The sequence below is a fragment of the Engraulis encrasicolus genome, chromosome 19 (assembly GCF_034702125.1).
Source record: "Engraulis encrasicolus isolate BLACKSEA-1 chromosome 19, IST_EnEncr_1.0, whole genome shotgun sequence".
Classification (NCBI taxonomy): Eukaryota; Metazoa; Chordata; class Actinopteri; order Clupeiformes; family Engraulidae; genus Engraulis; species Engraulis encrasicolus.
Window position 1 is genome coordinate 34,803,298 of NC_085875.1, and position 21,716 is coordinate 34,825,013.

Here is a 21,716-nt window from a genome sequence, read left to right on the forward strand (position 1 = left end):
CTCTGGAAAGTGCTAATGTTGGGCTTCTGAACATGCCATGAGCTAAATCTTCACTAACAAGCCAACTGAGAAGATGTTCGAGGTCTCTCTTTCTTTTGCTCTCTCTGTCTCTCTCTCTCTCTCTCTCTCTCTCTCTCTCTCTCTCTCTCTCTCTCTCTCTCTCTCTCTCTCTCTCTCACAGTTTTTATCTCACACATTCTCCCTCTCCTTCTCTCTCTCCCACACATGCACACGCACACACACATATATGCACACATGAACACACCCCACCCTCCCACACACAAAATTAATTCCCTGTTAATTAATGTGGATGAGATGAGAAAGAAAGAATAGTGTCAGTGTGATGATGCATGATGAATAAGAATTAGCCGGCTCGGTGTCACACACATCCTTTGGCCTCAACAAGACCAGACACACCCTGACCGGACACATACGTCAGGCCTATAAGACTTGTAAAATAAGACATATGGAGGCAGCTAACACTCAAGTGTTGTTAACAAGAGCCGTTTGAGCAGAGCAGAGCAGAGGCACGGCAGCAGCAAGACTCAGGGACAACATAATAGATTCTTAGTGTAAGTTAAGACTCTCAGCCCTGAAGCTTTCAGGCATTTTAATGAGAGACTGAGAGCTGCAAATGTGTCAGAAATGAAACAGCCGGCGAGTGGCTGCGACTGTCTGCGGACTATGAATCACCAAGATTTTTCACATTGTCTATTCCTTTTTTTGTCGTTTAATCCTGGCGCATCGTGTGGATCATAAGGATATAGTTGCCATTTGTGGGTGTGGTGCCTAAAAAAAACTGCAAACGGTGCAGTTATTTCTCTGGTGTGAGGGGGTATTACGCTCTTCTGTGAAGGGAAAAATAATGTACGTATGTTGTGCTGTGAAGAGAGTGGGAGACGTCTAGTGTGTTTATAGGCACAGGAAGGAACTCCTTTTCTGAGGCCCATTAAATGGCCAGTCACTGTAACTAGTCCTGCATGTTGGCCTTCTCTCTAACACCCAGCCCTCTCTGTGGGTTTTTACAATGCAACACATATGCAATGCATTTCAGACAGACGCTTGCATTTTAGGAGATAAAACTGCAAGGAGTCCCCCCCATAGAGTCTGTGTTGCCTGTCTTGGAGAACAACAACATTGCCTTGGACACAGTGTGTCAGCGTTTAGTCTGAGACATGTGCACGACAGACAGAGCTGTCCTTGAGATGGTTTTTATTTCTCTCCGACCGTCTCTCTTTCTCTGTCTCTGTGCTTTATCCATTTTCTCCTTCCCTTTCATTCTCTCTCTCCTCCTCCCTTATCTCCCCCTCCCTCCCTCTTTTGACAGCATTGTGCAGCCCATAGAGGTAAAATAGCCTTGTTCTATTTCTGTTCTGATGTGAGTCCCCCCCTCCCTCGCTCCCTCTGCTTCCCCTCACCTCCTCCCCCCCCCCCTCTCCAAAACACCACCCTCCCACCCAGGAGTGCTTGAGAATGGTTGTCACGGTGATGAGCCAATCAACAGGCCAGGTGTTGTTTATACCGAGAGATATGATTCCCGTTGGCTTCCTGCAGTGCTCGGGGGTGAGACGCGAGCCAAGCGCTCGGAGGGAGGTACAGTACAGGGACGCAGGCGGCGTGTGGTGTGTCGGAGAGGAGAGGAGACTGTGTGAATACCCAGCCTACGGAGCGGTAGAAAGAGAAGAGGGAGGGAGGGAGGGAGGGAGAGAGGAGGAGGAGGAGTAGGGGGAGAGGGAGTGGGAGGAGGAGGGCATCCTGCGAGTGAGCTGCACCCTGTGAGAACACCGGTGGGGGGGTGACATGGAACTGGAGATCCTGTATCAGGTGAGCGCCGCCCGACCCGTGTCAGCTGTGACAATGAATGGAGGAGTAAAAGATACATTTGTGGGGTGCTGCTGTATCAGGGGGTGTTTTTATTTATAACAAACCGGGGGTGGTGCTGGCTGGCGGCGTTGCATGGGGGGGACTTGGAAGTCTTCCCTGTAGCTTTTTTTGTACTCTTCCAAGGTAAGGACGAGGGCCATTTGAACTGAGTCAGGGACACCCAGACAGCTCTTCAGGTATGCCAAACATGCAATTAAACTAAATTATTATTATTAATATTTATCTTTTTCTTTTCAGTAATAGGCTGCTAAACTTAACTGTGTGCAATTTTGTCATTGTTGACTATATTTGCTAAGTGTTGTAATATAGCTATAAGCATGTGTCGTTTGCCATTTGTGCATGTTACCATAAAAATGCTCCTTGTGCATGAGGTGAGTGAGCTGGTAGCCTATGTACTGTATAGCCAATGGTTTCTTTCTTTCACATGCATGTATCAGAGACACACGCCTGAAAAAAAACCTTCATAGAACACAGCATCTCGTTGCCATGGGAATGCTGTGAGCACTTGTATTCCAATGGCTTGGTGGAATTACATGAACAATGTGGCTCAATGAGAGAGGGCAGAGGAGTGTGCATGAGTGTGCAAGGCTGCATGTTGCAAAGGGGTCAGGAGTAGTAAGGAAATGGATCGCACTCAGTTTTTTCTTCTTTCTTATTCTTTTCTTTTTTATTCAAACATTGCAGAGACAGACAGATGTTTCGGCTGCAAGAGCCTTCCTCAGTGTCACAGTCTCTGTCTATTTCCTGAAGTCTTTTAAAGGTGTTAGGAAAAAAAAGTGTTCTGCAAATCCTCTGCATTCAAAAACATATTCTGCACTTGTATTATTGCCCTGCTCTGCTCTTTACCCCTGCGTGCTACCGTGTTGCCTCTCTTGCCCGTCCTCCATTTGCATAGGGCATTTACATGGATGTTCCCGAACGCTGTATTGAGTTTTACAGCCTAGGTGAGGCGAGGCTGCTATTCTTTTGCTGATAAGGCCTTGTGTGAAATGTTCCGGCAGCGCGTATCATGCTACATAGGCCTACATGTGGTTTTCTTATACCTGCCAAACACCAATGGAGGATTGTGTTTCCAAAGAGAGGCAAGATGGGAATCAATTAATGATGGGAAAATGTGTTTTCACGGTTGACAAAGAGGACATCGTGTACTGTACTGCCTAGTCATCTGGGCCCGACAGCACAGCTTTAGCCTACACCTGCTGCGATGTACTTATATACACCAGCCGCTCTGGTCCTCTGCTTGATATTGAGCTGTCAGTCAAATTTATGACAGGCAGGAAGGAAGGGGGGGGGGGGGGGTTGTGATGACTCATCGCATCAGGAGCCTTTAAAGTTGGTGTGTGGTGGGTGCCCATTGTTGTGCCATGTGACCCCGTGTGCCAGTCAAAAGGTCCGTCCTGCAAAACTCCCCACCAGGGATGCTGACAACTTTCACTGGGCCCAGGACAAAGTCCTCTGAAAGGGTCCCCTACCCAATACATAAAATGTAATAGGGACCCAATTATGCCCCCCCCCCCATCTCCCTGGGCCCGGGACAACATACCTCTTTGTCCGCCCCTGTCGGCAGGCCTGCTCCCCACCGTGGACAACCAACCGCATGTCTGGCCGGCCACCAACAGCTGTCCCTCAATTTAACAACCATTTCTGAGAGGTGGTGTGAGTTGTATTGTGTTATGTAATGGCGATCCTACACTGGCAAGTACACGCTCGCCAATGCCATGCATAAAAAAAAATACCATAGCCTACAGATCAAAGAAGTCTAACTAACTCCATTGTAATGGTAATACCTTTAATTGCTCTTGTTTCCTGAATTATTTAAGTGGCTCATTAAAATGGCATGAGCATTTAAAGGAACATGCACACAAAGAAGCTCACGTCTGGTCTGCAGGGGGTCTGTGGCGAATACAGTGACACAAAAAGATGGCAGACATGAACCAAGTCAAAATGGGTAACGACAAGGTTTTCTCTTGAGACTTTTCTGTCAATGTTTTTGGCACCATTTTTTTTAACTCTTCTGCTCTCCGTCTTTCTTTATCAGCGGCTGTCTCTAGCTTTCCATTTGTCTGTCCCTAATGTCATGAATAGGCTGTAAGTGGAGAGAGAGAGAGAGAGAGAGAGCGAGAGAGAGAGCGAGAGAGAGAGAGAGAGAGCGAGAGAGAGAGCGAGAGAGAGAGAGAGAGGGTGGCTAGCTGGCTGGCTGGCCGGATCGGCCAGCCGGTATTGAATCACATGTAAATTTGCTGGGGATTTGAGCCGGTCAACAGAGCTGTGTGTCTTGGAGCCTGGGGATGCCAAGCAGAACAGGACATCCAGAGGGGGTAGAGTAGAGCATCATATTTATGGGGGGGGGGGGGGGGCGCCACGCAGGATGGGTGTGAGGGAGGGAGGGAGCGAGAGAGTATGGGGACCAACCAACCACAGATCTGACCTTAACTACACATTGAGCGGGAGCCAAGAACCCACTCAAGGCAAAGCATAAATAAATTGCATTGTTGATAGTGTGTCTTTCAGCGGTGGGTGGTTGGGTGGGTTGGGGGGGGGGGGCACAGCCATGGGGTGTATTCTATTTATATTTCTCATGCAAGCATCTGCGAGTCACAACAGCTGAGAACTGCCAAAACCCATATGCAGATTTCTAATTCAGCATGTTTACGGTAATGTGGCTTGTGTTACATTACTGGCAGTTGAAGTGTAGTGTAGGCCTATGCGGGAGGGACAATATATGGCCCCCATGCCACTCTAGCTTAATCCCCCCCTGCTCAAGCAGCTAGGCCTGCAGTTGTCCTCTCCCCCTGAAACTCAAGACGCTGGTCAAAGCGGGTCAAATATTTTTAGTTGTGTAAATTGTATTGTATCAAAAGGGCAAGGTTGGGGTGGGGGAAAGACTAGTTACATGGATCACTTTTCTTCTAAATGTGTGTCCTCCCATTGATGGACATTATTAAGTAATTAGGTACAGTTGAAGGGTGTTATTTATATGGAAAAGAACATGGGTGGGTGGAGACTGACCATAACAAAGTATTATGCCATGCATTAATAAAATATATGATTATAGTGTGTTTTGCATGTTAGCCTTCTACATCACTTCAGTGTTATGTGTGGTGGGGCTTGCTCTTTCCCCCTGTGGTTGTGTATTATAGGAGGGATGTTGTGGCCTTAGGGTGTGCTGACAGCGAGATGACCATGCACAGGGCGGCTGTCAATCAGGTCAGCGCGTGCCACGCAGAAATGAGGAAGGCCAGCGCGCGATCCTCCTGGCGGAATCTCTCCACGGAGACCGCTGCCCTAATTTAAGCCTGTATGCGTGCGCGCGGGGACATTCTACAGCAGTAGTAGCCTACTCTGCGCTACCCCTCAGATGAAACAGAGCGAGTCATTCCTCCCGGTGTTCAGGCAGAAAGGGAGAGAGGGAGATTATTAACCGGAGACGACAGTTCAGCTACGGCCATCCTATCTTAGAATAATCCCCCCCAAACAGCCGCTGACGTGGGATGAATGTTTCATTTCATTTTTCTTTAACAGCGAACATATCTATACCGTTCAACGGCAAAATAGCTCACCGGCGGTCGGATAGAAACCGTGCGCTCAGACAGCCTGCCTTGCTGAGCTGCACTGATACTGCAGAAGAGCCCAATCGTGGGCAGTTGCATAATCCTTCAGTGGGCCCCGCTGCTATTTTTGTTCCTGGATACGCGTCTCTGTGAGGTATTTTCTGTGGTGACTCACTTACATCAGTGGGTCTTGTGCTGTGCGCGCAGACGGCAAGACATTCGCTTCACCACGAATCGTTTGGCTTTTTCCCCTTGACCCTGGCGAGAGGTCAGCCGCTACTACCGGGGCGAAAAGGAATATAACTAAAATCTGGCCAGATGTGCTGAATTGGAGGCTGTCAAGACTGGCAGGTCAGTGGGTGGATGATGTTAAATGTCATTGATGTCTGTGTGGCCGTTGGTTGATGTGCTTTCCAGATGGTGGGTCGTTGGACGTTAAAGTGCGAGCCTCATTTCTGCGCGCGGCTCCTTCGTTCGGCGAGCTGTGATGTACGGCGTTAGCGCGAAAGGCTGCCGTGTTCCTGCCCCAGGGGCTTCGAGGCTGAGCGGTTTCTGTAGCTCCATAGCTTTAGGGGAAAACGAACGGGTCATGAAGCAGTGTCAGTCTGTCAGTGGTGGTGGTGTAGATGGTGTTAGTGAGCATGTATTGTCGTGTTTGCTCTTGTGTACATACGTGGTGTGTGTGACTGTGCGTATGCCTGTGTGTACAGTATATGTTGCAAGAATGATGTAATGAATAGTTATCCCCTCAAGTCGGGGATATTCTCTGATCTCTCCCCATAGCTTGTCACAGATGCTGCGGCAGGGAGCTTGGCTGGCCTGATGCTAGTTCCTTTCACAGTGATTTAACTTTTTTTTGGTCAAGATCCTCAGACACCCACCAGCTCTTCTTTCACTACCCGAGACTAAAATGGAAGAGGCAGCCTTTTGCAGAGACAAAGAGTTTTAAAAAAAACATATGTCCCCGTGGTCAAGATGTGGATTTAGAGAAGTGCTCATATGACAGAGATGTATTTTTAAGCTGTGGCTCCATCCCTGCTCCATCTCAGCCTTGTGCATGTCTGTATGTGTGTGTTTGTGTGTGTGTGGTTTTTCCGGGCATCTCTGTGGATGCGCTGAGGCTGTTTGTTTGTATTAATAGCCCTCATTCAGGGGGGGAAACCCGGGAGTGAGGTCAGAATGACCTTGAAAGGACCCCCCCCCCCCAGACAAGTTCTTCCACAACATTGCCATTATATCCCCACCCCATCACCCAGAAAGCGCACTCCAAACATGGCTTATGCTTGCTTACCGTAACACACACACACACACACACACACACACACACACACACACACACACACACACACACACACACACACACACACACACACACACACACACACACACACACACACACACACACACACACACACACACACACACACAGATATCCCCACCCCAGCCACGTTTACGCACACCTCGCTCACGTGCGAGCCACACATATATTCCAAACACAGCTGACTTACTGTAAGAGGGGATCTCGCAGCCCACAACCCCTTCTTACACAGACTCATCTACACACACTTCACACACACACTTGCCCTGCCATTACAGCACTCTCAAACTCACAAAGATATGTACACACACATGCTCACAGGTACACACACACACACACACACACACACACACACACACACACACACACACACACACACACACACACACACACACACACACACACACACACACACACACACACACACACACAGAGAGTGGATGCAGAGCAGAATATGAAGCCTCCACAACACAAACCCTCCCGCCCCCCCCCCTCCACTGATCATGTTGTTTCAGTTTCACTCGGGGGCGATATATCGCTTTAAACTTTTAAATCGCCCGAGACTAGACAGCCTGCTAGCTGGCTGATGTGTTATGCAACCATTTCATTGCTTTCTCTGAGTCTTCCTTGATGTGCTGTAATGTCAGGAGCATATCTGAATGTCCTAATTAAGGCAGAGCAACGAGGTCTGATCCAGATAGCACCCTTGATAAAGCTGTGAGGTGAGGTGCGGGACCAGATAGCACCCTTGTTAAAGCTGTGAGGTGCGGGATCAGATAGCACCCTTGGTAAAGCTGTGAGGTGAGGTGCGGGACCAGATAGCACCCTTGGTAAAGCTGTGAGGTGAGGTGCGGGACCAGATAGCACCCTTGGTAAAGCTGTGAGGTGAGGGACCAGATAGCACCCTTGGTAAAGCTGTGAGGTGAGGTGCGGGACCAGATAGCACCCTTGGTAAAGATGTGAGGTGCGGGACCAGATAGCACCCTTGTTAAAGCTGTGAGGTGCGGGATCAGATAGCACCCTTGGTAAAGCTGTGAGGTGAGGTGCGGGACCAGATAGCACCCTTGATAAAGCTGTGAGGTGAGGTGCGGGACCAGATAGCACCCTTGTTAAAGCTGTGAGGTGCGGGACCAGATAGCACCCTTGGTAAAGTTGTGAGGTGAGGTGCGGGACCAGATAGCACCCTTGGTAAAGCTGTGAGGTGAGGTGCGGGACCAGATAGCACCCTTGGTAAAGCTGTGCGGGACCAGATAGCACCCTTGGTAAAGCTGTGCGGTGAGGTGTGGGACCAGATAGCACCCTTGGTAAAGCTGTGCGGTGAGGACCCAGCTTCTTCTTCTAACTGAGGGGATGTGGGAATGATCGGAGGGGCCTCGGTGGGTGTCTCGGCTGTTGCCCTGGACTAATAGCTCGGCCCTGTGTGTGTAGTACAGTACAGTGCAATGAAGCCTGGGTGTCTCGGCTGTTGTTCTGGACTAATAGCTCGGCCCTGTGTGTGTAGTACAGTACAGTGCAATGAAGCCTGGGTGTCTCGGCTGTAGCCCTGGACTAATATATCTCTGCCCTGTGTGTAGTACAGTTCAGTGCGATGAGATGAAGCCGAGGCCGAGGGGAACGTGTTATTATTCCGCAGCAGCTAATGGGAGGCTCATTTCTTAAAACTCTGACAACATCATCTGCTCCTTGGGCAGTGTCAGAATAAGCTGCTACAGAGAGAGAAAGAGAGAGATGGAGGGAGGGAGGGAGAGAGATGGAGCGAGGTCGAGATAGAGAGAGAGAGAGAGAGAGAGAGAGAGAGAGAGAGAGAGAGAGAGAGAGAGAGAGAGATGGAGGGAGGGAGAGAGAGAGAGAGAGAGATGGAAGGAAGGAAGGAAGGAGGGAGGGACAGGGGGAGGGAGGGAAAGAGCCATGAAACTGTCTTCACCTAGCTTCTTAATGTGAAGGTCTTGCCCTGAAGGGGGTAAATGGAAGGACAATTTCCTCCCAGTTTAAATTATCCTATCTTCTTTGAGGCATTCATCTTTTCCATGTCGGAGCGGCAGTCATTTTGCTTCCTGGATTAATATTATGATAATTTGCTGATTTACTTTTTATATGGTATGATATGGGTGAGGGAAGTCATCCTAATAAAGATACACAAGTACAGCAAAAATCCCCCTAAAATGATTTTGCTCCTGAATGTGATTGTTTTGCCACATGGGGCCAATATTTACCCTTAAGATTACGGCAGAGCATTCAGTGAAGCACTATCATCATACTCTTCTCACACAGCCTTTAATCTCACAGAAACTTGCTAATAGATGTCCTTGTTCCAGTCAAAGGTTATCTCTTCACTACAAGCGCAATAGATAATGCTTTACCATGAATATGACAAGAAAAAAATGAATCATCCGCATGTGGGATGGAGGGAACGAGGGCTGTTCGCCTTTCCCACATACAGTATCACTGCTGTCCATTCTCTCTCTCTAGACCTAACAGCACATACCTAGAGGGGGTCTGAATAAGTAGTAGTTATCTCAGTAGCCATAGCAACTCTACATAAGAAGTACAGTAGTCCATCCATTTCACATGGCTAAGAGCAAAAGAACAAGAGTGTGCACATGAGAGACAGAGAGAGAGAGGGAGACAGAGAGGTGGGTGGGTGTTGTGTGAATGCTACAGTGAGGAGACCTGATGATACCTGGACTAAGCCACCTCTGAGCCCCTAGCCCCTCTATAGTATGTACAGTATCTTTTCAATTTATTTCAATTTTATTTTTTAGTATTTTTTGGGGCTTTTCAAGACTTTATTGGTTATTATCAGACAGGACAGTTGAGGGGAGACAGGACGTGAGTTGGGAGAGAGAGACGGGGAACGGCTGGCAAAGGACCCCGGCCGGGAATCGAACCCGGGTCAGCCGCATAGTAGAGGAGTGCCCTACTGTTAGTGCCACGGTAGGGCCCCGGGCCCACATTTTTTTTACAATGACATGATAATAACACCGGGGGGTCTTTCACCATGAGGCGTGCAGAGTCACCCTGAAGTGCTTTGTCCTGGGAGTCAATGTCAGAACCACAGAGCTGCACGGGCATCCTACACCGTATCGATCCCCCCCCTCGCTTCGGCTCACCAGAGAGCTGGTGTTTGGATGAGAAAACAAGCTCCCGGAAGCACAAGTAACGGATCTCCCCCTTGGCTAAGAGACGATCGGCGAGGCCCTCACGCACAGGGAGATTCGCTGTAAGAATGGGCCAAAAAAAAATAATGACAGAGGGATCCATGAACGGGATAGTGAGCGGATCAGTTCCCCCCTTCAAAGAGCGTCTAATCCCATATTCAATACAGGGGTCTCTGACAAAGTCATACAGACTCCATAAGTTGCTGCCTGGCACTCGCATCCTGTGGTGGTATCCTGTTTTGTGGGGATGTTGTGAATAACTTATGCGAATCGAAAATGAAGAGAAATTGAAACACAGCTCCAGCCAAGAGAGTGCCTGGCCTGTATGTGAATAATGTGCTGCTTTCACTACTGAGTCAGAGTCAGCCATGCCATGGCACACTACACCACAGATGGGACAGCTCAATGCCGTAAATTATTTCTATATGAAGATAGCTGGTACACAAGTAAAGTGCAGACAGGATTGACTGCTAAACGCTCTTTTGTTCTTTAACACCTTGTTTTTTGTCACCCATGCTATGTCAAACCACAGATGGGCTATGGGTTATATTAATGCCGTAAATTTCTGTATGTCTGTGAAGATTGCTGGTACACAAGTGTAGAGACAGGATTTACTGGTAAGCGCTGCAATTGTGCTTTAACAACTTGTTGTTTTCTTGTCTCTCCCCCCACCATGTGTTTTCCTTAGCCAGCCAGTTGAAGAGGCACACCTGACCCCTCATGACTCACTGGTTACCAGCACTTTCCTCTTGATGAGAAGTTCCCGCCCAGCTGCTCCGTTGGGGTGAGTCCCGTAGTGTGAAGGGGCTCCGTTCCCCTGTTCCTTTTTTTTTGGGGGGGGGGGGGTTGAGGCAGGATAGTGAAGAGTAGTACAGGAAATGAGTGAGAGAGAGACGGGGAAGGGGCGGCAACGGACTGGGGCTGGGAATCGAACTCGGGTCGGCCGCATAGTAGACGAGTGCCCTACCGTTAAGCGCCACGGCAGGGCCCTGTTCCATATGACATTTTCATCAGCTCATCAGCAGCCTGGGCTCAGGCTCAGGCTGCACCTGGGTTATCCTCACTAGCATGTGTGTTTCCAGCGCACATGCCAACATGGCTCCAGTTTCTTTCCTCTCTGGCATCGCGGAGAACAGACAGACTCTCTGCTGCTTTTTTAAATGTTGTGACAGAATGTTCTGTTTTTCCTTCTTCCAAAACTCCTATTCGGAGTAGTGCTTTTGAGGGAAGACTATAAGGGTAGCTCATGTGTCTTAGTTGGTGTGACTGTTGGTCACTGTCTGGCTCTGTGGCGCTGTGGAAAAAATCACAGCCTGAATGCCTCTTCATTTTAGTTTTTTAAGAGTCTATGTTCTTCAGAATTCAAGTTATGTTATTCAAGTTGTGTCTCATGTGAGCATGGATCCTTTTGACTCTAACTCTGTGACTTGCTAATCGGTCACTTATTTAGTGTTAACTCACTCTAGTGTTTCCCAAATCTTTGTCCTTAAATCATAACAAAAGGCAATTTACCATTTTACCAATTTATCATCCAAACTGACAGTCCCTCATTTGGTTAAATGCAGTGTTTATTTGGTAGGTTTTGCGGTTTGTTAGGTAACACAACATCCTCTGGAAGAATTTATGTGGAAAAACTTTAAATTGTGACATTTCAAAAGGGGGTTGAGTGCACTCGCTTCAGGGTACATGTTTGTTTTTTTCCCACATACTATGAGTCAGACATCCTCATTAGAGGTTTGGTCAGTAAATCTAATCCTATACATGTTTTGTTCAAAATCAGCAAAACGGCTCATTTACGGTTAGGCCTCTTGCAGGATGTTTTTCTGTTTGTCCTCAAAAACACTCTGGTGTTTGTGCAAGACGCTGCCTCTGTGTATAGGAAACATATATAGTGAGTAGTTCAGACGGGGCTGTAAACAATCCCGGCCAACCAGCAGGGTGCTGGACTCGAGCAGAAAGGGGGCGGGACATAGTTTGGTTGGCTGTTGAAATATCAACAGTATTTCATGAAACAGAAACTCAGTCGCTGGCAGTCTCTTTGATATATCCATAAATTATAAAAGATATTTCGCATTGAAAGGCAGATCTCATGCGCTGCTGTAGTACGCTCAACTGCTGTCTCTCTATGTACATGGCAGCAGGAGCAGGAGGAGGTTGATGTAGCCTAACTACATTGAGACATTTCTCCTCATTGGAAATGAATGCCTTGCGAAGCCTCCCAGAGGGTGTGAGAATGCCGTCAGAGGCAACTGCACCTGTTGGGTTGTGTCATTCGCAAAGTGTCATGTCCCAGAACAAGTCCTAGCCAGACAGATAGCAGTGTAATGCCATCATGCTTTTACTGAAATATGAAAACTCCCATAGGATTAGGCTCATACAGTTACACCGCAGAGAGAGGAGATTTGTGTATCATGCAGTTGTCAATTCTAAAATAATGTGATCTTTTTTTACACCCGTTGCCCTTTGCACGCAGCTTGCTTAGTATACCAGCCCACTAATGCCTACTCGCCTTAAGTAAAGTCTTAGTGATGTGGAAAGGGGAACCAACTTTCCATCTGTCAGTAAAACGTATTTAGTTCATTAAAAGAAAATCCACTTAGATGAGTTATGATTGAACTCATTAGACCAAAGAATCCCACAGCCATCATTACTGTAGTAACCACGGTCTGTAAGGAAACACTTGTTTAGGTCTACTAGACCAGTGTTTCTCAACCTTTTTTAGGCGAGGCACCCTATCAATTCATTAAAAATGTCAAGGCACCCCAAACCAACAAGCCGCAACATGGCATAGCATCATATACCACACAAGCTTAGAAAAGTAACACATTTGGAGACGTCACAAAACCTACGTTTGAAGTTGCAGCTTACTAGGGAGACCTAAATTAACTTCATTGTGCGGAAATGACAGATAACAGATTCTACTGACTTAGCATTAATTTATTAGACAAATATGTATGATAGTACATAATTTATTTATCAGCCATGTTTCCGCGGCACCCCTGAAGGGGGCCTGCGGCACCCCAGGGTGCCCCGGCACCCTGGTTGAGAAACACTGTTCTAGACAAACCACAGAAAATAAAGTTTCCTTCACTAATTGACAAGTCACATGTACCGGACAGAATTAAGTTTGGTTTCTGTTTATATTTGTTTTCCTGGAAGTACTTGAAATATGTTATTACAGAAAAAAAATGTGAATGACCATTTGGTCATGTTTTCACTTCCCTAAATTGTAATAATGTTTCCCCTCTTGTTTCTCTGCCCTTAGGTCACACACAAGACTCTAACAGCTCATAGTAGACCACAGGCATGAGGACAGACAGGACGACTTTCTCCTCCACTATTCCACGCTGAAAAATGCCAAACACTGAAAACAGCTGATATCTCTCAGCTCAAATTTGACTGCATTACTGAACAAAAAAAATGTTGTTACACTGAGGACACTGGAGAAGAGAAGACGTAAATCCTCAGATGAAAAGACAACAAAAAACGGCACATCCTTTAAAAACAGCCTGAATGTGATGCTTGGATTTCGTTTGGGAGATTGTTCATCTAACATCTCCTCAGCCTGAGACAGTGCTTAAGCGATGTAAAGGACACCGCCCTATAGCTTATCAGAAGGCATATTGACATTGATGTCATGGATTCCCTCGAGGGCACTGACAGCTTGAGGTGCTCAAAGGACGCTGCTGAGCAGAATCCCCATTCAGCCTCATTCAGAAGCAGAACTCAGCCCGCTGTAAATGTAAATAAAGACAAGAGTCCCCCCCAGCGCGAGGGGTCCTCCTCCTCCTCAGTGCAGGGGCCCGGGGACAGTATTGTCAAAGGCGGCTCGCCGGACACGCCTACCTCTGGAACTTCACCACCACCACCACCACCACCAGAAATCCAGCAGCAGTTGCAGGTTCCCAACACTAGTGGCCACTATCACCGTTCGTCATCTCCCAAGCCTGGTGACAGCAGTGATGCGGCTTCCTGCAGGGCCGCGTCGCAGCAGCCGTGGCCTTTTGTCAGTCAGCAGCCTCAGCAGCCATTCACTTCAAGGAACCTCATGGCGTCGTCTCAGCCCTGCGAGCACGGGCGAGTCCATTTCCGGAAGAAAATGACGGGTTTTTCAGCCACGTCCAGGCAGCTCTATCAACTGGGAATCGGTCAGCAGCTAGCAGAGGGGCTTAGCAAAAGGGAGCCGAAACCTGGAAAGAAGCCTGGAAAGTACATCTGCCACTACTGTGGGAGAGCGTGCGCCAAGCCCAGTGTCCTGAAAAAGCACATCCGCTCTCACACCGGTGAGAGGCCCTACCCATGTGTCCCGTGCGGCTTCTCTTTCAAGACAAAGAGCAATTTGTACAAACACCGAAAGTCTCACACGCACGCTGTTAAAGCTGGCTTGCTGGCATTATCCGAGAAAGACACCCATCCTTCTGGGGTGGACCAAGAGCTCCTGGCAGAAGGGGAGATGCAGTCAGATGCAGAGCAAAGCACAGACACTGACGAGGAGGGCTCTGAAGACTTGTTTCTGGACTGTCTCAGTTCATTCGAGGGCACTGAAGGGAAGTGGACAAAAGAGTCACCTGGCATACCGTCTGTGAAGGTGACCACGCCAAGTGCCACGAGAAAAGAAATCATGTCAGCGTCGGGGAAGGTTTCTCTGTCCCGGTTCAGGGAAATGAGAGCCACCCCGTCTATAGCGGAGGTTGAGCAGGCCGTGGAGTCCTGCACCATCAAACAAAAACTCGCCCTCCGTCTCACAGAGAAAAGGAGCCAAGACTCTGAGCATTCTCTGTCTCTGCCAGGCTCCAGCAGTAAAGGGAGCACAGACTCCGGCTACTTCTCTCGCTCAGAGAGTGCAGAGCAGCAAGTCAGTCCGCCGTGCACAAACGTCAAATCATATCAAGAGATAATGTTTGGGAAGTGCTATCGACCCTCTCCCAAACCAAGACAATCAATCACAGTTCAAACCTGTGTGACGGACACAAATGACAGCAGATCAAGTTTTATGGTCAAGCCGGGCAAGAATAAGATACCAGAGGAGGGTATCCATTTATCTGCCTGTAAGAAGGACTTGGCTGCATTAATCAAATTGGAGTCAAATTGGCCACACGAATGTCAAGAGTCTCCAAAATCAGATCAAATTACCACATCCTCCTATCAACTCGAAGCTCCCTCAGACACTGCGTCCCTTATGCGGAGCAATTCCCTGCCCACCTCGACTGCAGCAGATCTCAGTATTCCTCCACCAGGAGGACTTCAAAGCAGTCGTTCTTTCGACGAGAGAATGACGGCCGATGACGGAATGTATTCCGGCCAAGGAGGGATGAGGAGGCTGATGAGGCAGGCGGCCTTTGAGCTACCCTCCTCGCACGAGAGCCACGCCGCGGACAGCTCAAAAGCAGCAGGGACAGAAATCTCCCACGAGGCCGAGCAACTCTTGGCTACACAGCATGGCTATGTGACAGACCCCGCTACGAGAAAACGTAGAAAGCAAAAAGGTGTCATGGAGGAGGAGGACTCTACCACCTCCACCTCCACCCAATTTGTCAAATCTGTAGAAATGGTTGATCTTTCGACCGAATGTGAATCAAAGCAGAATGTGAGTCAAAGCAATGTTATCTCTGTAATTCAGCACACAAACACTGTTAGCCGAATGGGCTCCGTAGAAAGACATGCGGAGGGCGAATCACACCGGGACAAACAAAGCTCACAGACAATGGCAGAGCAAAGTGATGTCAAGCCTATGAAGAGAGAGACACAGATGCATGTTCTGTCGCAGCCTGAAGTTGTAGGTCAGTTTAAGGATGTTAACAAATCAGCAACCCAACCCAGCACTCAACCACGTAAATTAACTGGTCAACCGAGCATCCAAGTCCCTGAAATTAGGGTGACTGAGGAACCGGATAGATCCCCAAAGCCCCCTGACGTCCAACCCAAGCACCGTGACAAGCCCACTGAGGAGTTCCAGTGGCCACAAAGAAGTGAGACCTTGTCTCAGTTCCCGGTGGAAAAACTGCCACCTAAAAAGAAGAGAATACGTCTAGCAGATCTTGAGTACTCCTCCGGTGACTCGAGCTTTGAATCTGCCTGTACGAGTCTCTCGAGGAGCCCAAGCCAAGATAGCAACTTGTCTCACAGCTCCAGTTTCTCTTTGTCTCTCGATAGGGAAGAGAGCCTTGTGTCAGGAGGACCTGTGACTAAATATGATGAGTATGGCAAGCCGTTGGAGTTCCTGTCTGTGCCAGGCTGCTGCCACACTCTCTCCATACCCGGTGAACATCGGCTAAAGGAGATGAGGCGGTCTGCTTCAGAGCAGGCGCCATTTATGCCAGAGACGGAACCCCCAGACTTACGGAGCAAGTCTTTCGACTATGGATACCTTTCTCCCAGGTCCAGACAAGGGGAGGCCTACGCCAGTGCAGGAGGGATAAAGCAACGCAGAAGAGGTTACTTGGTGAGGCAGGCATCACTGAGTGTTGAACCAGAGGGATCAGCGGCACAAGAGAAAACTGCTGATATATCCGTAAAACAAGACTCTGAATCCATGTATCATAATCCACCCTCTGCCCACGATTCTTCTGTAAATAGATTAGGTAAGATTATCACAGACACAGAGCACACTGGATGCATTCAAGCAAGTAGTCCTGAGGGTGCAGTTGAGATGCAGACAGGGACACCATCTCCTGACAAGCACATCTTCAGTGGTCACGAGACTGTACCATACTCAATGATTCCAAGAAATTTGGCCCCCTTTCTGCCAGCAGCATCAGGGCACTTCTGGAAACCTGACCCCCTGCACACTCTTCCTTGGCAGCAACTGCAAGATTTTCAGACCCGCCAACTGCACCTACAAGCTAAAGTTCAAACGGATCCAAAATCACCAACAGAAGAACTGTCTCAGAGTCTAAGGAGGGTCTCCTCAACCACTCATATATCCTCCTCAGAGGCACCTGCACCTCCACCACACCCTCAATCCCTTCAGTCACCCTCTGCCTCGCTGGTTCCTGTGCGAATTCAAATGCAGGTGCCCTCCCACGGCAGCATCACATACTCCAGCTTGTCTCAGCTTTTTGACAGCCAAGCGAGGAACATCGGCGCCTCGCTCATGTTCTGCGGCGCCGCCTCTCAGGGCTCCATAGCCAGTATTGCTATGCTGCAAGGGATCGGGTTCGACATAGCTCAGGTCTCTGGGCAACCTAGCGGACTTCTGCACAACCCGGAGCTGTCTCCGGCTAAAGTGAAGACGGGAATACCTCTGTCCTTGACCTCCAAAACCATCTCCACTACGGAGGCTCCTAGCGGTGGACGAGCCAAACGAATGCTCTCCCCTGCCAGCAGCATAGACCTCTTCATGGAATCGAAGCAGCAGAAACGAGTCAAAGAGGAAAAGATGTATGGGCAGATAGTAGCCGAGTTGAGCGCTGTGGAACTCGGAAATCCTGACATATCACATCAGAAGGGGAGAATCAAGGAGGAAAGGACACAGCGGGGAATTTCTCCATCCTTGTCATCATCAGACCTTTCAAATGCTTCGATGTCTGAACAAGACAAGGCCATCACATCACCCCGCAAGCTGTGCTACTCACCAGACAGCGGACCGGAGTCTCCTCAGAGCATAGACATCGACGGACCCGAGCAAGATGTCAGATGCGGGTCGGACTTGGTGCTCCCCGGCGCCAATCTGACCAAGGAAGTCCGAGATCTGCAGAAGCTGATCGCCAGCCACGGATTTGGTGCTGCTATGCTGCTTGCTGACTTTGCCAACGCACAACTCTTCTCGAAGTTCCCAAGTCTTCACACAACGACAAGTGTGAGTTGGTGCTACCTCCACTCTACCAAGCCAAACAGTGCCCAGGCTGCTCCTCTGTTCTCAGTGTACGCCACGTGGAGCGTTAGATCCTTCGACCCGAACCCACCCAATCTGGCAACCAAAACAACACTGGCTCTTCTCCGCACCAAGCAGAAGAAGCACTCGGATATCTACACCATCGCAGCAATGTATCAACCTGGAATACTCGTTTCATCTGTACTCTGGAAGCAGAGATTTGGAGAGGTAAGCAAAAACAGAGAACTATTAAAACTATTAACTATTCAAATCTGATGAACATACTTTATTCTATATACAGTATATATATATATATATATGTGTGTGTGTGTGTGTGTGTGTGTGTGTGTGCGTGTGCGTGTGTGTGTGTGTGTGTGTACGTGCGTGTGTGTAATATTATACAGTATAAATGAAGGTCTGAGCTGACATATTTCATATTTGACTCTTGGGAATGCTTAATATATGTCCCAGCTACAGGGAAAGCAAGACCTCAGAGAGGAAGAAGTAATGATGTACAAACGGACGGTGAAGGGCATCAGATCTGCTAATAAAAACTCGATGGAGGATCAAAAGGAGGCGGAGGCTCAACCAAAGCAACCAGAACCAACACGTATCAAAATATTTGAAGGAGGGTAAGTGACAGTTTCAATAAACCTGTTCTAATACGAAACTGAATAATTTCTGTAATATTATTCATTTGGGTGATACTAGGATATGATCAACCTTTTGTGTTATATTAATCAACCTGTTCTAATACGAAACTGAATAATTTCTGTAATATTATTCATTTGGGTGATACTAGGATATGATCAACCTTTTGTGTTATATTAATCAACCTGTTCTAATATGAAACTGAAGAATTTCTGTAATATTATTCATTTTGGGTGATACTAGGATATATGATCAACCTTTTGTATTATATTAAATGTCATTAGCTCGTTCCACTGCAAAACTTAAATCCTGGCCTTTTGCTCCTATAGTTTCAAGTCCACGGAAGACTATGTGTATGTACGTGGTCGAGGACGAGGAAAGTATATCTGTGAGGAATGCGGGATTCGTTGTAAGAAACCCAGCATGCTGAAGAAGCACATCCGCACGCACACAGACATCAGACCTTACGAGTGCAAGTCCTGTCATTTCGCCTTTAAGACTAAAGGTAAACTTCTTGGCATGTATGCACCGAATACATCATAACAATTTTGACATATTCATGAAATTACGACAACATTTCACTTACCCAACCCCAACATGTGATTTTGCATTACATTTTTTCAGCACCTATACTACAGCTAACAGTTTACAATTTTTGAATAATTATTGCAGGAAACCTCACCAAACACATGAAGTCCAAAGCTCATATGAAGAAGTGTCTGGAGCTCGGGGTATCCTTCACATCAATAGACAGTGTGGATGACACCGGTGAGCTAAATATAGGCTGTGTATAGGCTGCAACCTTTAGCAGCCCGGCTAATACTCTCATCAATATTGATGATGTGGCTTTTGGTTTTTCCTCACAAAGTTGTATAAGCAGCTCCTGTAATACAAGAACACTTCCTGCAATGACATTGTTGCGATTGACTGTAAACTGCTGTTGCTTTTGTATAATGTGATTCCTCGCTGGGGTCTCTTTTTTCATCCGCCTTCTTTCTTTCAGACAACCCAGAGGACATCTTGAGGGCAGGAGGGAAAACAAGGTCACTGGGCTCGACGGCAATCAAGCATCAGTTCTCCGACGTGGACGACTCTGATGGCGCGGACGACGACGGAGACGAGATAGACGAAGACGAGGACGAGGACGATGACGAAGACGGCTCCACTCCCAGGACTCGCTCCAGGAGCACCAGCCCCTTACCGTGCGCCATCACCTCCCCCCATCTCCCCAGCTACCTCTCCCAGCTCCCCAGCATCCAGGTGCACCCCTCCATCTCCAGCAGGGAGATGGCCCATGCTCATGGCCGACAACTGGGAGAGGGGCGTATCATGGCCAGCGAGGGGCGTATCATCATGGGCAGCGAGGGGCGTATTATCATGGGCAGCGAGCTGCAGTCCCGCTTGAGCGAGTCAAGGCAGATTCAAGAGGAGGATGATGGAGTGGTCATGGCCTCGTGTCATCATACAGCCGCCACATCCTCCTTCCACTCCAGCAGCTCCTACCTGCTGTCGTTACCCCGAGACCCGTGTCTGACGCCTCAGCAGCGAAGCCCGTGCTTGACACCTCACCGGAGCCCCTCTCCCAGAGGAAGGGGTGGCGACTGCTCGCCACAAGGAGGTCTGTCGTCGCCACTGCGGGGCGTGTCCCCGAAAAGAGAAGTCTGTTTCCGCAGGGATACCTCGCCGCTCCATCAGCTTTCTCCCGGCGGCTCGCTGTGCCCTCGGGCCCTCTCTCCTCTCGGCCACGACGGAGGGGGCATGGTCAGGCGTGAGCTGTCCCCCAGGGGGCGTCAGCGAGGCATGCTCCGAGCGGTGTCCCCACGCAGGGGATCCCAGCACAGCCGGGCACCGTGGGAGCAGGCCAGGGGTGCGAGACTGGACACGAGCCCCCACCACGGGCGTGCTGCTGCACTGGCTTCTCATGCTGGCATGGAGGTATGTTGTGGAACTTTTTCTTCTTCATGTTAATTCACGTTCTTTAAAAAAGCATCAATAACACATAGGATTCATGAAAATAGCATACTTCAAATGTTGCTTCTTCCTTTGATCCAAGAGTGTGGCTTTGGATCCTATGTCCAGTCCACTTCGGTAGCCAATATTCTTCAATCCACACAGTTGTGTACAGTATATGAAGTAAAGTCTTTGGTACTTTCTTATTTGTCGTCCTGTCCTGTAGGCACATAAACACAGCACTCTGCACAGCTTACAACTCCCCGGTGGAGGAGAAGCAACCCTCCGAGGTCAGCTGTCCGTGTCCGGCTGCCACTCTGACCTCTTCAGCCACCTCCCTTTGCACTCCCAGCAGCAGGCTCGGCCTCTGCCCCTGATGCCTGTCGGCGGCATCCAGATGCTGCCTACCCAGCAGGCCACACCACCGCCACCGGCTGCCGTTACTACGATGCCTCAACATCACCACCACCCCTTGGGCCGCTCCTCCTCCACCACCTCCTCCTCCTGCACCTCCTCCTCCCAACAATACCACCACCACTACCACAGTGGCCTGGTGGACCAAGCCGGGCCTGGCACTAGCCCACCAGGTGCTGCCCGGCCACGTTCGAGCGATCAAGAACCAGAACCTCCAGGTCAGCGGGGGGAGCCAGCCGCAGCGCCCCGCCTCCTCAGCCCTCCTCCTCAGGACTCCTCCGGCAGGAGAGAGGCGGCCGCTGCAGCCTCCGCTCGGAGTAGCAGCAACGAGGGGGGGCAGCAGTCGGAGGAGAGTGTCCAGACGTGCACTGAAGCCATCGCCTCTCTCAGGATCACCACGGAGGACAAGTCCGCTCAGAGCTGAGCGCGACACAGAGCGCTTTCACACAGAACAATCAGGAGGTGGTAGACACAGGTGAAGAAGGGAAAAGGGGGGGAATTTTGAGGGAGGAAGGGAAACGGGGGGGGATATTTTGGTGGGTGGGGGGACTATAAAGGGATACGAAGAGAGACTGGTGAGATGAAGGACTGGGTTTTATTATTGAGGGAAGGACAGATTTCGGGAAAGTGGGGCGATTTCTTCGATGATGGATTTTTAGGTGCAATATGTGGCAAAAAGAAAAAAAATACTTATGCAAACTACCTTGCTTGTTCTTGCACATAAAATCATATGATACGACACATGCAGTCAGACTCACTCACAGTACATACAGACATTCACGCATATACTACATGCCTACATTTGATAAATCTGTTTGTTAAGTCATTTCATTACCGAAAGGCTATGGCAATATCGGGATTTAATCCATTTCAAAGTCCCTACTAAGACAAGAAGAAGAGGTTTGTAGGTTACTTAAATCATATAATGTTAGAGATTGGATTCAGTTTTGGTAAAAATTTACACGAATGACTGATGT

General features: G+C 48.8%; 1 protein-coding gene across 3 annotated transcripts; it reads left to right on the forward strand.

The window, feature by feature from the left end:
* Positions 1–4,967: 4,967 nt before the first annotated feature.
* On the forward strand, positions 4,968–21,245 carry hivep2b (HIVEP zinc finger 2b). Of its 3 annotated transcripts, none has more exons than XM_063184209.1 (8): positions 4,968–5,786; positions 10,600–10,695; positions 13,177–17,952; positions 18,196–18,356; positions 18,705–18,880; positions 19,048–19,143; positions 19,379–20,310; positions 20,552–21,245. In XM_063184209.1, exons 3-8 carry the CDS (start codon positions 13,549–13,551, stop codon positions 21,161–21,163), a joined length of 6,381 nt encoding a protein of 2,126 aa, XP_063040279.1. In that variant the 5' UTR covers positions 4,968–5,786; positions 10,600–10,695; positions 13,177–13,548; the 3' UTR covers positions 21,164–21,245. The 3 variants fall into 3 exon arrangements, with proteins under 3 accessions (XP_063040279.1, XP_063040280.1, XP_063040281.1); XM_063184210.1 differs by having other exon boundaries at positions 10,604–10,695; XM_063184211.1 differs by lacking the exon at positions 10,600–10,695.
* The last annotated feature ends 471 nt before the right edge of the window (positions 21,246–21,716 follow it).

What these genes read in the sequence shown, in the direction of transcription:
- hivep2b (XM_063184209.1), top strand. Translation starts at nt 13,549, where the DNA reads ATGGATTCCCTCGAGGGCACTGACAGCTTGAGGTGCTCAAAGGACGCT. An exon ending in ATCAAAATATTTGAAGGAGG is followed by an intron (nt 18,357 to 18,704) that starts GTAAGTGACAGT and finishes TTGCTCCTATAG; the next exon opens with TTTCAAGTCCACGGAAGACT. An exon ending in AGACAGTGTGGATGACACCG is followed by an intron (nt 19,144 to 19,378) that starts GTGAGCTAAATA and finishes TCTTTCTTTCAG; the next exon opens with ACAACCCAGAGGACATCTTG.